Source organism: Lacerta agilis, chromosome 9 (assembly GCF_009819535.1).
Source record: "Lacerta agilis isolate rLacAgi1 chromosome 9, rLacAgi1.pri, whole genome shotgun sequence".
NCBI lineage: Eukaryota > Metazoa > Chordata > Lepidosauria > Squamata > Lacertidae > Lacerta > Lacerta agilis.
In genome coordinates, this window is record NC_046320.1 from 17,283,226 (window position 1) to 17,297,430 (window position 14,205).

At 44.9% G+C, this 14,205-nt stretch overlaps 1 protein-coding gene across 3 annotated transcripts in view; it reads right to left on the minus strand.

Moving 5' to 3' along the window:
• Nucleotides 1-12,404, minus strand: part of CORIN (corin, serine peptidase) — a 105,149-nt gene extending 92,745 nt beyond the window's left edge. The window contains exon 1 of one of the 3 annotated variants that reach the window (XM_033159808.1): nt 12,311-12,404. Coding sequence is in view for 1 of the 3 variants with exons in the window: in XM_033159806.1 (XP_033015697.1) it covers nt 11,816-11,881 (66 nt within the window). In the remaining 2 variants the exon portion in view is untranslated. Of the gene's footprint in view, nt 1-2,391; nt 2,550-11,815; nt 11,885-12,310 lie in introns of those variants that run through there. The other 2 variants (XM_033159806.1, XM_033159807.1) reach the window with 2 other exon arrangements.
• Between the last annotated feature and the right edge of the window lie 1,801 nt (nt 12,405-14,205).

Below are 14,205 nucleotides of genomic sequence, written 5' to 3' on the forward strand. Positions count from 1 at the left end.
CCTTCCAGCTCTATAGTGCTATGATAAAAACAAAGCAGTCCGTGCCCATAGGCTTACTATTGAAAAAACACAACACAAAATGAGGGCAGAGACAAAACATATGGCATTAGTATATGGACTGTAACCTGGCAACACTTGCAGAGCATGCAGAAATTAAGCAGGTAAGTATGTTCAAATAAGGCATGTCAGAAGGTAGGGGTAGCTAACTTTTTTGTCTAGAGGACTGTATTTCCTCTTGGCTAACCCTCCAATAGCTACATGCCAGCAGCAAGTATGCCAAAAGTAGCTGTGGCCACCCCCACCCCCACCCTCCTACTCACACATATACACAAAACACACAAATCACAAAAAATATTAAATACTGTTAATGTGTGAAGGATGATTTTTAATTGGGGTATTGGGTCCCCACAGTAAATTTGGTTCTCTGGTATGTAGGTATCTGACAAGTCTTTGAAAGGGTTCTCATTCTGTAAGACCTAATACTCAACTTCAATTTCTGTAGGGGGGGAAGCAAAAGAAATAAATTCACTGGTGCAGAATAACTGAATCCTCTTATGCCTTCTATTCTCCAGAGGATGCAATAGTCTACTTGAAGCCTAAATTAGGACCCATTCACATATGTTTTCTCATTCCTGGCAGCATGGAATTCCTGTACAAATATGTAGTTGGAATAATGCCAATAAGGGAATTACACACCAGTGATTCCAGGAAGAGAAAATATCTTTGGTGTGCAGTTCCCTTTTGGTACCTTCCCAACAAACATTTGAAAGGGAATCCCATTACACGACTCAACCTATAATGGAGAATTAAATGTCTATAATGAATCCTGATTTTCTCCAAAAGCAGTCATTACTGTTAACAAGGAGGAAAGGAAGAAATGGAAGCTGCTTAATTACTGTGCTACCTAAAATAGACAAAAACATTTATGACCACAATTACTGTTGTGTACAATACTGCAGGAACTGAGATACCCACGTACTTGGGAATATTAGCTGAATATTGATATATGCACATTTTTAAATGTATGTTTTGCCATAGTATCAAAAAGCTTAACAAGGCTCAGACAATAACATATTAGTTAAAATATTTGTATCTGAAGCTGTCCTAATACAAGTTAAAACACTTAACAGAAATTTCTGTTTCTAGTCAGTTGCACAGGTTCATAGAAATTTCACATACTTGAATGTCTAGAAGTAACTCTGAACTGGGTCTAGTTTAAAATTACCCTTAAATCAGAGTTGAGGGGAGAGGAGGGGGAAATTTTCAAATTTAGTATGATGTCTTTAGTCTCAAATCAACAATAATTTACAGATACTCTACATTTTGTTAGGCATTGATGCTGAATGATTAAACTTGAGATTGTTCTCAATAACATAATTATTTCTTCCTTTCTAAGGTTATGAAAAGATGCTAGCGTTTCTCACCGTTTCAGCTGATTGTTGAGAAATTACATTTTAGTAAGTTTATTATTTATACAAAGCTTATGTGAAATCTCCCCAATAACATGAACATCCTCTAAACATTTCACCACATCTATTTTGGGCATAGCCCTTCTTCAGTTTAGTCTTGCTTACATGCCTTCATTTCTTTCCAAACTGAAACTTTATATCAAAGCAAATATGGAAAGAGAAGACATGTAAAACCCGAACAAAGGCACTTCCCGTTAAAAACAGGCGTGCATGGCGGGATTCCTAAAATCTTCTGTTGCATTAAAAACAAACAAACAGAAGAGTAAAACCTATTTGCTGAGTTACATTTACCTTTGTAGACGTTTCCTTTTGGATTTTGCAAATGCAGAAAAACAAGGAGGTAGCAGTAAACTACCATATTTTTTAAAAAAAATAGTTCTGGCAACCCTGTTTCACCTGCCAGACAACAGGGCAGCTGGGTAGGCACTTGGTGACCTCATGGAATCCTTATGGCTTATGGAATCCATTAGATTACAAACCATGTGGTGGTGATTGTGAAAGGAAAGAGTTTGGGGGGGGGCAGGTTAATATGACAACCTTACAGCAGTCACTTTGGTGGGCTTTGACAGGCAGAAGTGAAGCATGCGAAGCTTTAAAAATAAATAAATAAAGTTACGTGGAAAGTTTCCTATCTCGCAGTTGTTCAATTCCCCAGAAGGCGCGGCGGTGGGGCGGGGAGAGAGAAATATGGCTACCCTCCCTTGATGCCCCCTGGCCACGAAGCAGGCCCAATGCAGGTTCTTATGTCCTCACGTGAAGCAAAACTCGACGCCAGGCTTTGGCAAGGAAATAGGGCCTCTTCCGGCACCCGGAGAACAGCCTGTCTCTACATGGATTCAAGAGGGCCGTGACTGGAGCGAGGCTTCTTCCTCAGCGGCGCCGGCGTCCCCGGGCGCTCTATTTTTACGGCGACATTTTTTACCTCAGACTTTCCATTGCGCGGGGGAAGCGCTGAGGGCCCGGGAATCTGACATCTCAGCTTCGCTCCCGCTATTTATAGCGGCGGGGTTGCCCCGGCCGACTGCTGTGCGCTTCTTCCCCCTCAGGGAAGGGGGAAAAAAATATGACACCGACGGGTCAGGTCTCTTTTTCAGCCGACATCTCTGAGGGAATCCCCTTCTCGTCTTCCGACGGCAGCCCCCCCCCCCCCGGCCTCCTGTTCCCGTTGCCGTGCTTTTGCTGAGGTAACAACTTAAACGTGGGCTTCAATAACAAGATTTATCTCCTCCGTGTGCTGGTTCGCGCCCACTTCCATAGACGTTATTTAGGATGCCCAAAACTGTCCAGAGAAGCGACCCCTCGGAAGCACCGCTTAATTCCTAAACTTGCCCCCTCGGCCCAAATAAGCTTTTTTGCGTAGCAGGGTCTGGGGTGCGTTTGCAAATTCTGCAGGAAACAGCAGCAGATGCTTGGGGGGGGGGGGAATCAACAGATTTATTATGGCATAATAATAAAGCCTCCATGGGTTTGGCTGGCTTTTAAGGCGCTGCAAGCCTTCCTTGGTTTTGTAAGTTTGCAGTCTAAGTTTGCAGCTGCTACTCTGGATTTTGCAATTCGGATTAATGTACACCCTCCACCCAATAACTGAGACGGATGCTTAGGGAAAAATTTCCCACACCTGTTAGATTTATGCGCATCCTACGACAATCACAGGGAGCCTGGCAAACTTGTCAAGCAGGCACCCCCTTTTTCTGACAGGTAACCCCCCCCCCAATTTCAGATACTTGGAGGCTTTTTGTTGTGGTTAACTGTGGTAGGAGGGGAAAGCAGTGGCGTTTTAAAATAATAATCTTGTTTTCTTGGGATGAGCAAAAACTTCTGAGGTTTAGCCCACGCACCCCCCCCAAAGCTCTGTGCCATTTATAAGCTGCATAATGGACACAAATACAACAGGTCCCGTTTCCCTGCCCCACCCAGCATGGTGATGCACTTACTATAAAAGCTACTCTGGATTTCTGTGCGGGGAGGAAGTGAGATATTGGGACCCAGTGGGATCAATCCCTGTATTTATACCTAAATTCGTACGACCATAGAATTGAAGTTGGAGTGGAGGGTCTTGTTGTAGGCGGTAGCCCAACCACCTGCTCAATGCAAGAAATCCAGAGCTAGAGTTTCCCAAACAGATGGCTGCCCAGCCCCGGCTTAAAGAACCTCCTGGGAAGGAGAAGTCATCACTCCCCCCCCCCCCGTTATCTGGTCTCATTGCTGCTCATTAAGGTATTTCCCTAATGTCCAACCACAATCTACCTGCCCATGTTACTCAGATCCATTAGATCTAGTCCTGCCTCTGGGACAGCCCTTCCAAGTATTTGAAGAGGGTTTTTGTGTGCTCCCTCAGTCTTGCCTTCTTTTAGGCTAAACGTCTACAGATCCTTAAGCCTTCCCTTAGAGGACTTATTTTGCTGGCCATCTTCACTGCCTCCTCTGAACCCATTCCAGTTTATCTAAAAGGTAAAGGGACCCCTGACCATTAGGTCCAGTCATGTCCGACTCTGGGGTTGCGGCGCTCATCTCGCGTTAACTGGCTGAGGGAGCCGGCGTACAGCTTCCGGGTCATGTGGCTAGCATGACTAAGCCACTTATGATGAACCAGAGCAGCGCACGGAAACACTGTTTACCTTCCTGCTGAAGCGGTACCTATTTATCTACTTGCACTTTGACGTGCTTTCGAACTGCTAGGTGGGCAGGAGCTGGGACCAAAGAACAGGAGCTCACCCCGTTGCGGGGATTTGAACCGCCGACCTTCTGATCAGCAAGCCCTAGGCTCTGTGGTTTAACCCACAGCGCCACCCGCGCCAGTTTATCTACATCCTCAAATTGTGATGCCCGGAACTCGACACAGTACGCCAGCTGAGTTATGACTAGTGCAGAATAAAGTGGAAATACTACTTCCTGTGCATTGGAAACTTCTATTAAAGAAGACTAAATAGGCATAAGTCTTTTTTGCGGCCACATCACACTGCTGGCTTGTGGACAACTTATGATTGACTGCAAGCCCAATATCTTTTTCATATGCACTACATACGCACTACAGCTAAACCAGTAATTCTCCATCATATACATTTGATTTTTATTATATAATATGAATTGAATGCAGATTTTTGCATTTATCTCTGTTGAATTTCATTGTTAGATTTGACTCATCAAGGCCATTTAGAATTTTATTCCCTTCTTTTGAAGTGCTCACTATAACTCCCAGTTTTGTGTCATCTGTAAGTATTATAAGTATCACCTTTCCACCACCACTTCATCTAAATATTTGATAAAAAGGCTGTTCATCACAAAGTCCAGGACAGAGAACTGCAGCACCCCACTAGAAATCTTCCTCCAGTTACATGAGGAACCACTGATGATCGCTATTGAATTTGGTTTTTCAACCAATTCCATATTACATTTAACTAGTTTGGTATCCAGAATAGAATGGGGAGCACCACTGGCGTTGGAAGGGCGGGGCGTTGGAAGGGCGGGGCACCCCGGGCAGCGCAATCCTGGTAGGGTTACATCTCGGCTGCCCCCACCCGCGCTGTGCGCCACGTCCCCAGAATGCACGCCACACCCCCACCCAGAACGCGCGCCAGCCCCGACCCCACCTGCTTCCCGGTGCCGGAGCATGAAGCTCTGCCAGTGGGGAGCACTGCCAAATATTTGCTGAAATAAAAAAAAAATACATCCACAGCATTCCCAAAATTACTAAACTAGTAACCCGATTTTTAAAAACAGATAAAGATTAGCCTGACGATATTTATTCTTAGCAAATCTATGCTGGCTTCTACTAATCACTACATTGTCATCAAAATGCTTTCAAGTTGACTGCTTTACTGTCTTTCCTAGTATCTTCCCAGATACCAAAGTCAGGCTGACTATAATTCTTTTTGGATCTCCCATTTGCCCCTTTTTGCTGATTGACAACAGTTGCTCTAATCTTCAGTACTTTGGAACCTCACTTTTTCTCTAAACTTTCTCAAAGTTGATGGACAGAGATTCTGAGAACACATCAGCAAGTTCTTTCAGTACCCTAGGATGCAATTCATGTGGCCCTGAAAATTTGAACTCACATATGGTAGCTTGGTATTTCCTCACCTATTCCTTATCAGTCATGTACCTATTAGTCACACTGGTTACATGCAGTTGTGCACTGTTTCCCCCTTGGAAGAAAACAGGAGCTAAATTGGAGTCCATCTTCTCTTTTTGTGACCTGCTAACACCCTTACTAGGGAACGCAGGTGGCGCTGTGATCTAAACCACAGAGCCTAGGGCTTGCCGATCGGAAGGTCGGCGGTTCGAATCCCCACGACGGGGTTAGCTCCCGTTGCTTGGTCCCAGCTTCTGCCAACCTAGCAGTTCGAAAGCGTCACGTCAAAGTGCAAGTAGATAAATAGGTACCGCTCCGGCAGGAAGGTAAACGGCGTTTCCATGTGCTGCTCTGGTTTTGCCAGAAGCAGCTTAGTCATGCTGGCCACATGACCCAGAAAAACTGTCTGTGGACAAACATTGGCTCCCTTGGCCAGTAAAGTGAGATGAGCACCGCAACGCCAGAGTCGTTCGCAACTGGACTTAACTGTTAGGGGTCCTTTACCTTTACCTTTTTAACACCCTTACTGCATGACTGCCTATGGTTCCCTTCCACTTCCTTCCTGTTGTAGCACTTGTAACCCACATTAGGTCCATAGTATTCAGCTACAAATTGGCTGAATAAATACAGAGTGGTGGAATGTGTCTGTGTGTGTGCATGCTTGTGCACTTCTGTGTGTCATTTTTTTTAAAGGGCTATTTTGAATTGCGAATTAAATGACTTTATATTCCAGAATATGGTATATTGATTATTATTGGCTATGAGTGATTGTTAACAGGTCCAGCTAGTTCACTAGCTATGGCCCCTTTTGGATGGAGATGACTTGGCCACAGTACTCCATCCTCTGGTAACTTCCAGACTGCATTATTGCAAAGTGCTCTGTGTGGGGCTGCACTGGACGACTACTCAGAAACTTCAGCTGGTTTGAACTGCAGCAGCCAGATCACCAGCAGATCCCAGGGCAGGTGATCGTTAATATTATTTTGGCTTTAATACTCAGACTTTGGAATATTTCCACAACATTCAGTGAAACTACTTCAGTCAAGGATAGCCCTCCATATGCTGTTGGCCGACACCTTCTAAGTGACAAAAGACTTCCTTACTGCCAAGTGAATAAACATACTACAGTTGCAAACTGCTATGGGAACATATGAAAGAATAACAGGCTGTTTTTCACTGCTTGAATGCCCAGGCCAAGTGAGGAGGAATGTGTTTCCTCTTTGGGAGAAAAAGAGTGTGGGCAGCTCCAATGAGGAATGGCTACTTATTTCCTATAAAACTATAATGGCCTCTGGGGTAAATTGCAGAAGCATTCTGATCCAGAAAGGAAAATATTGATTATTCAAAACTGGGAATGGATTGAGGTAATGTTTAAAGACATAAACTACAGGGCTAAACATCAAGGTCTTGCACAAATAACTATTGAATTTACTTTTTATCAACTGTAGTTCAGACTTCCCTCAACAGATGGACTGGAAAAAAACACCAGACCTGGCAAAATTCCAGAACATGGTTTTATCAAATTGGAGTGATCGCATACGTTTCAGTTCTGGAAAATTTAATTTGGTTCAGTCATTCATAAGATACTCCTGCAAGAAAGAGTGCTATCAATTGGAATGGTTCCATTACAGGAGAAATGATACTTTTAAAATAAACAAGATAGGAAAGCTTCATTCAGTCACAGAAAAGTTTCCACATAGAGAATGAAGCAAAGGTACCAATGAGTTCTTTGTTCCAAAGTTATTTTGGTGCATGAAGCTTTAAGGCTCACATTGCCCAATTCAAAGTGTTGGATTTAATCTACAAAGCTTTACACAGTTTAGGATCCCAATACCTCATGGACTACCTTTTCTTATATGAACCACCAAGAACTCTATGTGCCTCTCCCCAGAGAAGTTTAGAGAGTGGCAAAGAGAAAACAGTTTTTGTGTGGCAGCCCCCTCATTTGTTGAATGCTATCCCGAGGGAGGTGCCCAATGAAGTACTGTTAAAAAAAAACCTGTAGGTATTTTTGTATTAATACTGTTGTGGTTTTTATGGTAATTTAAGCAGGATTTTTGGGTGATCAATCTTGTGCTGTACATGGAGAGGATAATTTCATTTATTAATTTTTATTAGTGCCTCATTAACTTGTCATTGCTAATTTTAAATGCTACATTTCTATTATTTACACTTGTATAGTTTGTATTCTTGTACACCACTTTGAAACTTTTGTAGAAAGAAGTAAAATAATATGTTGGCAGCTCCTCCATATTGGGAAATCACATAGATATGGGATGCAAATAAGAAGGTATCCCTTTATCTCCTTCTTACCCATAATTATTAACATATATTCATGAGGAAAATCAGTTATACAAGTACTACTGCTGCTACCATAAACATTATAGTGTCTGGATCTGTTATGCGTGCTATGCAGTGGACCCCAGATGGACCAAAAGTGTTGTTGCACACCACCCCAATCTCTGAGCAGTGAGAGATTCCGGGCTTCCAGGCACTCACCCAGGGTTGGTGTTTCCTTTTGTGAATGAGGCACCGCAGTGACTGTAGTCTCTGTATTTTACAGTTCATTTACACATATATACAACCTGAGCCAATGATGGAGGGGCTGACAACATTAACACCCAAAAGGGTCTTGTTCCTTCCACAGCTGTAACCTTGGAGTCAAGCAGAAATCAACCGAGATTCTCTCTGCCTTTCCAGCCTGCAGCTTTTTCTTCCAGGTCATATCACAGCAAACTCTACCCTCCAACTCAGACTTTGTCCTTCTAACTAAAAGTTGAAGAAGGGCCCCCACCCAATTGCCATCAGGCACAGAGCCCCCTTTCCTCTGTTCTCTCAATGGCCGAATCACCCAGGTGATTATCTCATCAGGAAGCTAGCCTGGCTTGATTAGCTTTTAACACTTGCTAGGATTATAGGTGAGGGTGAAAGAGGAGAGCGCAAAATATGGTCTGAAGCTCAACATCAAAAAAACTAAGATCATGGCCACTGGTCCCTTCACCTCCTGGCAAATAGAAGGGGAAGAAATGGAGGCAGTGAGAGATTTCACTTTCTTGGGTTCCATGATCACTGCAGGTGGTGACAGCAGTCACGAAATTAGAAGACGCCTGCTTTTTGGGAGAAAAGCAATGACAAACCTAGACAGCATCTTAAAAAGCAAAGACATCACCTTGCCGACAAAGGTTTGTATAGTTAAAGCTATGGTTTTCCCAGTAGTAATGTACGGAAGTGAGAGCTGGACCATCAAGAAGGCTGATCACCGAAGAATTGATGCTTTTGAATTATGGTGCTGGAGGAGACTCCTGAGAGTCCCATGGACTGCAAGAAGATCAAACCTATCCATTCTCAAAGAAATCAGCCCTGAGTGCTCACTAGAAGGACAGATCCTGAAGTTGAGGCTCCAGTACTTTGGCCACCTCATGAGAAGAGAAGACTCCCTAGAAAAGACCCTGATGTTGGGAAAGATGGAGGGCACAAGGAGAAGGGGACGACAGAGGATGAGATGGGTGGACAGTGTTCTCGAAGCTACTAACATGAGTTTGGCCAAACTGCGAGAGGCAGTGAAGGATAGGCGTGCCTGGCGTGCTCTGGTCCATGGGGTCACGAAGAGTCGGACACGACTGAACGACTGAACAACAACAACACAGGATTATAGGAGTCTGGGCCTGGCACCCACAAACTCATAAAGCTATTTAGATTTGATGAAGATTCATTTGTCACTGAAGATGGTTGGACCAGATTGTTTGAAGAGTTGTGGATCCAAGCATTATTTGGGTATCCAAAAAACCGACTTGTTTGTATGAGGACCTAAAACTTCAGTCAAATGCAGGAAAGTGGCAGTAAGTATGTGGCCTGAGCATACTTTCAGTGCAAGCTTATACTTGTCTCCTCAAAAGAAAATGCCGTTACGCTCAGTGGAACTTACTCCCATGTAAATGAATAGGATTTCTCCCTTACTTAAGTGCAAACGTCACCAAACTTGGTGGAACTTGCTTCTGAAGAAGCCTGCATTGTACCATATTTCTTTAAGATCCTTTTAAAAACAGGGGTGTTTTTAAGCATTGCTATTAGAGCATACTGTGATTGGAAGCAGTTAAATGTCAAAACCAGGTGGTGCTTTGCAGGTCTTTTCCAACCTATGAGGTTTAAGGTATTGATCAGGAACTGTCTGTTGCCAACTTAATTGGACATAAGCAGCTGGGTGAAAACAAGCACTAACAAACTCACCCATTTTCCGCTTTAGTTTGCTTTGCTATGTGCAACTGTTCACCTCTTAGGAAATTAGGAATTACTCTTGTTGCTGACTCTCTATTGGAAAGAGAGAAGGAAAAGCGGACTGACATAAGACTTATACAGTATAAATCACTTTGTATTCTGAAGGCGCTCCGGAAATAGGGAACACGATAACCCCTTTCTCTGTGCTTTGTTAAACCCTGGATCCACACTCACTGCGGGTGAAGGTTTCGGAGAGAAAAAGGTGATTTTGGAAAGACAACGCTATAAAAGAAAAGCCAAGTATCTCAGCGGATCAGTCCTCCCGAAGAATTAAGTGAATTGGAGAGGGAGAACGAGCAAAAACTAACTCAGGTGACAGATCAGTTTTGTTCTGATCTCTTTGTCCCACTGAAGAAAGGAGGAAGAGTCCAGACACCACGGCTCCTGTCTACAACCAGCAAACTAGTAAACAAAATTCTCCTTAAAACCCGTCCCGCTTTTCCTAAGGCAGTCCCAGCAGCTCCCGCGCAGCCCGGGGCGCAACGCGCAAACCTGTTGCAGGCGCTACTTTGTCCAGAGACTTCACCGTGACACAGTAAAAATCAAAATAGGAAATTCTTTCCAGTAGCACCTTAGAGACCAACCGAGTTTGTTCTTGGTATGAGCTTTCGTGTGCATGCACACTTCTTCAGATACAGTAAAAATCAGTTTGTTTCGTATTTCCCCCCACGCTTTTCCCAGACCAGGCTATCCATGTTTGCAACTACTGTACTGTAGCAGGACAGACGTACCTGCAGCTGGATCTCCTTGTGGCTTGCTGGTTTCAGCACCATCAAAAGACGCGCGGCCACTTGCCTCCCCACCAGAAGCGAAAGGACGGAGGGGGAGGTCGGTAACCACCGCTCCATGTCATTCCTGGACGCTTAAACGCGCCCAAAGGCCCCACTACCCGTGTGTTTGAGTCTGTGTGTTTAGGACGGGCAGACGCACGAACTAGGGATAAATACAGGACGACGCAGCGAAACCACTTCCCGCTAGGCTACTGATTAATTAATATTTGTTTAGTTTGGCGTTTATTTCTAGAGCCGAAGATAAATAATGTCTCCAGAAACTGGCACGGCAACCTCTCGCTTCAAATTAGAGATTGGCTAGAACAACAGGGGAAGCGCGTTTCTAGGCAAATAACTCCCATGGAAAATCGCTTTCTTCTTCCTCCTCTCACGGGCCCATTCCAAACATTACCGGGCAGCAAACTCCGGCTTCCTGCGAGCCTCCACTTTCTAGGGAGCTGCGCCCAATCTTTGAGAGCGTTCGTAATACACGCAGTCAACGTTGCATTCACTTTAATTTTTAAGCGCGCGCTTCAATTGTTGCAGTGTGAAAGCGCAAAAGGTCATTTTTATTTAATCTGGAACAAGTCCCGCTTCTATAATCTACAATCCCCACACCCGATTAAAACCCCCCACTCTGGGCATAATTAAGAAAGAGTGGGGGAAATCCACCGTTACGTGTTGACCCCACCTGGGGTCAGAGCGGCTTCAAAGGTGCGAGAAACTACCCGCGATGTTTAAAAATATAAAAGACACAAATAAGTAGTACAGTGGTACCTCGGGTTACATACGCTTCAGGTTACAGACTCCGCTAACCTAGAAATAACGCTTCAGGTTAAGAACTTTGCTTCAGGATAAGAACAGAAATCGTGCTCTGGCGGCGCAGCGGCAGCGGAGGTCCTATTAGCTAAAGTGGTGCTTCAGGTTAATAACAGTTTCAGGTTAAGAACGGACCTCCGGAACGAATTAAGTACTGTACTTAACCAGAGGTACCACTACTGTAGTAGTAAAAGGGCATCGCTTCAGGCTCGGCTCTACCAGGAGAGCCTTTCCATCCGCTGCAGGGTACGCGCACCAGCAGAGCGCGCGAGGCTGCGATCCTAGCATTTTTCTAGGAGAGTTTTCCTTCCCCGGCTGCCTGTCTCTATCTACAGCGTTAGGCTCGGGCCGCGCCAAGTGGCCAAAGGGCGCCGCCGGGCCAAGCGGCGCTGGAGCCGCGTTCGTCTTACCCGCTGATTGGCAAGGACCTGCCGGTAGCGCTCCTCTTCCGGAGGGAGCGGCTGCAGCGCCAACATGCTCCGGCTATGGGTCTCTCGGCGCCTTGGCAGCAAAGCGCACCGTCACGGTTGCGGAGTGCCCCCACGGTAGGTAGGCAGGCAGGCTCCTTCCGAGTGGGGGTGGCTCGGCATTTTGTCCGTTCAGCAATCCACACCCAACCCCTCCCCATGATGATCAGAATCAACTGCAGGAGAAAGCCACCCATCGCCCCCGCCCGCCCCTTCTCTTTCGGCAAGGCAGCCAGCTTCGGAGAAAGAGGAGAGCCCGGGGAACCTGTGCCAAAGGCGGAAAGGATGAGAAAGGGCGCCCGGAGATGGAGAGCTGGAAGCCGCCCCACCCGCACCCCAAGAGACCCCGCGAAAGGAGAGCAGGAGGCTGTCGCGGGTCAGCCTTAAAGGCGACGTGGCTCTCGCTGCCTCTGTCCCTCTGGTACCTTTGCCGCGTACCTGCTGCGCGCCTTGGTCGTCTTCAGTCGCCAAGTCGAAGCACCGGCGCCAGGAAAGCCGGAGTTTCGCTCCGGCTAGCCTGTCGAGAGCTAGGCAGGCTGTTCCTTCGTCCACCGGCGACCCTGCGGAAAGAGACGACTCTTTCCTGAATACCCTCCTTCCCAGCAGCACCCCCTTCTCCTTATGAAACAGTATTAAGCTGTACTTAGTACGAGTACATGGCGAGGCTTATATAAATCTCTTTCAACAAAAGTTTTCTTTCTTTCTAAAAGCCAGCTCCCGTGGTGGAATGCCGCTGCCTCCGATTTTAGCTGCAGCAGAGAAAATACAGAACGCAGGTAGTGGATAGATCTCACGGACCATAAGGAGATGAACTACAAAGTGAGGCCTGTTCATGGGACTGTTCATGGTTTTTGGTTGTCGCTTTTAAAGTTCTCAGTAGGTTCCCTAACAATCGCATAAAATCCACACCTTTTCTTGCTCACTGACACACTTTTGTAAAAGCTGGGAGCACAACATTTCGGATCACACAGCTTTCTTCCCCACAGTAAATTCTTTGCTATTGGGGTTGCTATATGGAATAGGTCTAGGGTGCTTAGGAGTTAGTGCCTGCACATAATGCGCACTCAGTTCAAATGGGATTAAAACACAGCCTAGAGGGGGGAGCCTGGAGTGTTTAACCATGTATTATAATATATTGGCTTTAATTGGTTTTTTTAATTGGAAAATCTAATAAATTCTTTAAAAAAACAAAAACAAATGGGATTAAAACAGTGACTGACAACTTCTTTGACAGACGTACCACAAATTAAATCCAAAGTTTAGCATGAGTATGCATTTGTTTAAGGTATTAGTATGCCACTCTTCATAATATTTTGGCCACAGTCATTGGTGCAATTCAAAACAAAACAAAATAAGCCACATAAAAGTAACAAAGAAATAATGAACAGTACAAACTGAGAGGGTGACTGAAGCATAAATAAATTCCAGTGTCTTAAAATATAATGCAGTGGGCACTAGGCGAGTCTCATTCAGGATAAAGTTATGCAACCACAGTGCCACAGATGAGCAAGACTTGTTCGTTGCTGCCTTCTTAGCCTATGACAGTGGTGGTGGCACTGCGTCCCAGTGGAATATCTTAGTGCTTGGGTTATTTGTGCAAGACCTTATGTATCTCCCTATGCTTTGGGAATGTTTTGCCTACTGAATTAGGCAGCAAGTAGGCCTACCAATGAAATGCTGGATAGGGAGGCAGAAGTATAGGTCCAAATCTCTCATGACTAGCACCCTCTTGCAAATGAGATGACTTCTCAGAATCATCACTATGAACTAGCTACACAGTGACAATAATACAAAAGGTATGCAGGCCAAAAGCACATACGACAACTGTTTCAACCTTGCATTATTATGGTTGTAAGAAAGAAAAAACTGAGGAGTGATCGCACCTGCCTCCATCACATGATGAAATAATACCAACCCAATCATGGCATCAGGAAACGACCCTAATAAACATTTCAAATGCTTTTAAAGTTACAATGCAATACAGGCAGCAACCATTTTAGGCATGTCTAATTATCTGCACAACTGTGCATGTGTGCATCACACCGAACCCAGAAGTGACCCGGAAACGTCACAAAAACATCACAAAAAGAGGCAGAAGGGAGTGTTTGCAGGCTTTTTCAATGGCGTTTCAAATTTACGTGATTTCACTTAAACACACGATGCCTTGGAACGTAACCCCTGTGAAAATTGTGGGTTGTCTGTATTGCAATGTAATCTTGAATATATCTAAGAGTGTAAATTTGAACATTGCAACCATAGGAGCCAACTCCTAGGGGCCAAGGGGTATTTTGCCCCCCCCCACCAATAAAACATTTGAGGGGGCAGGGGGGGCA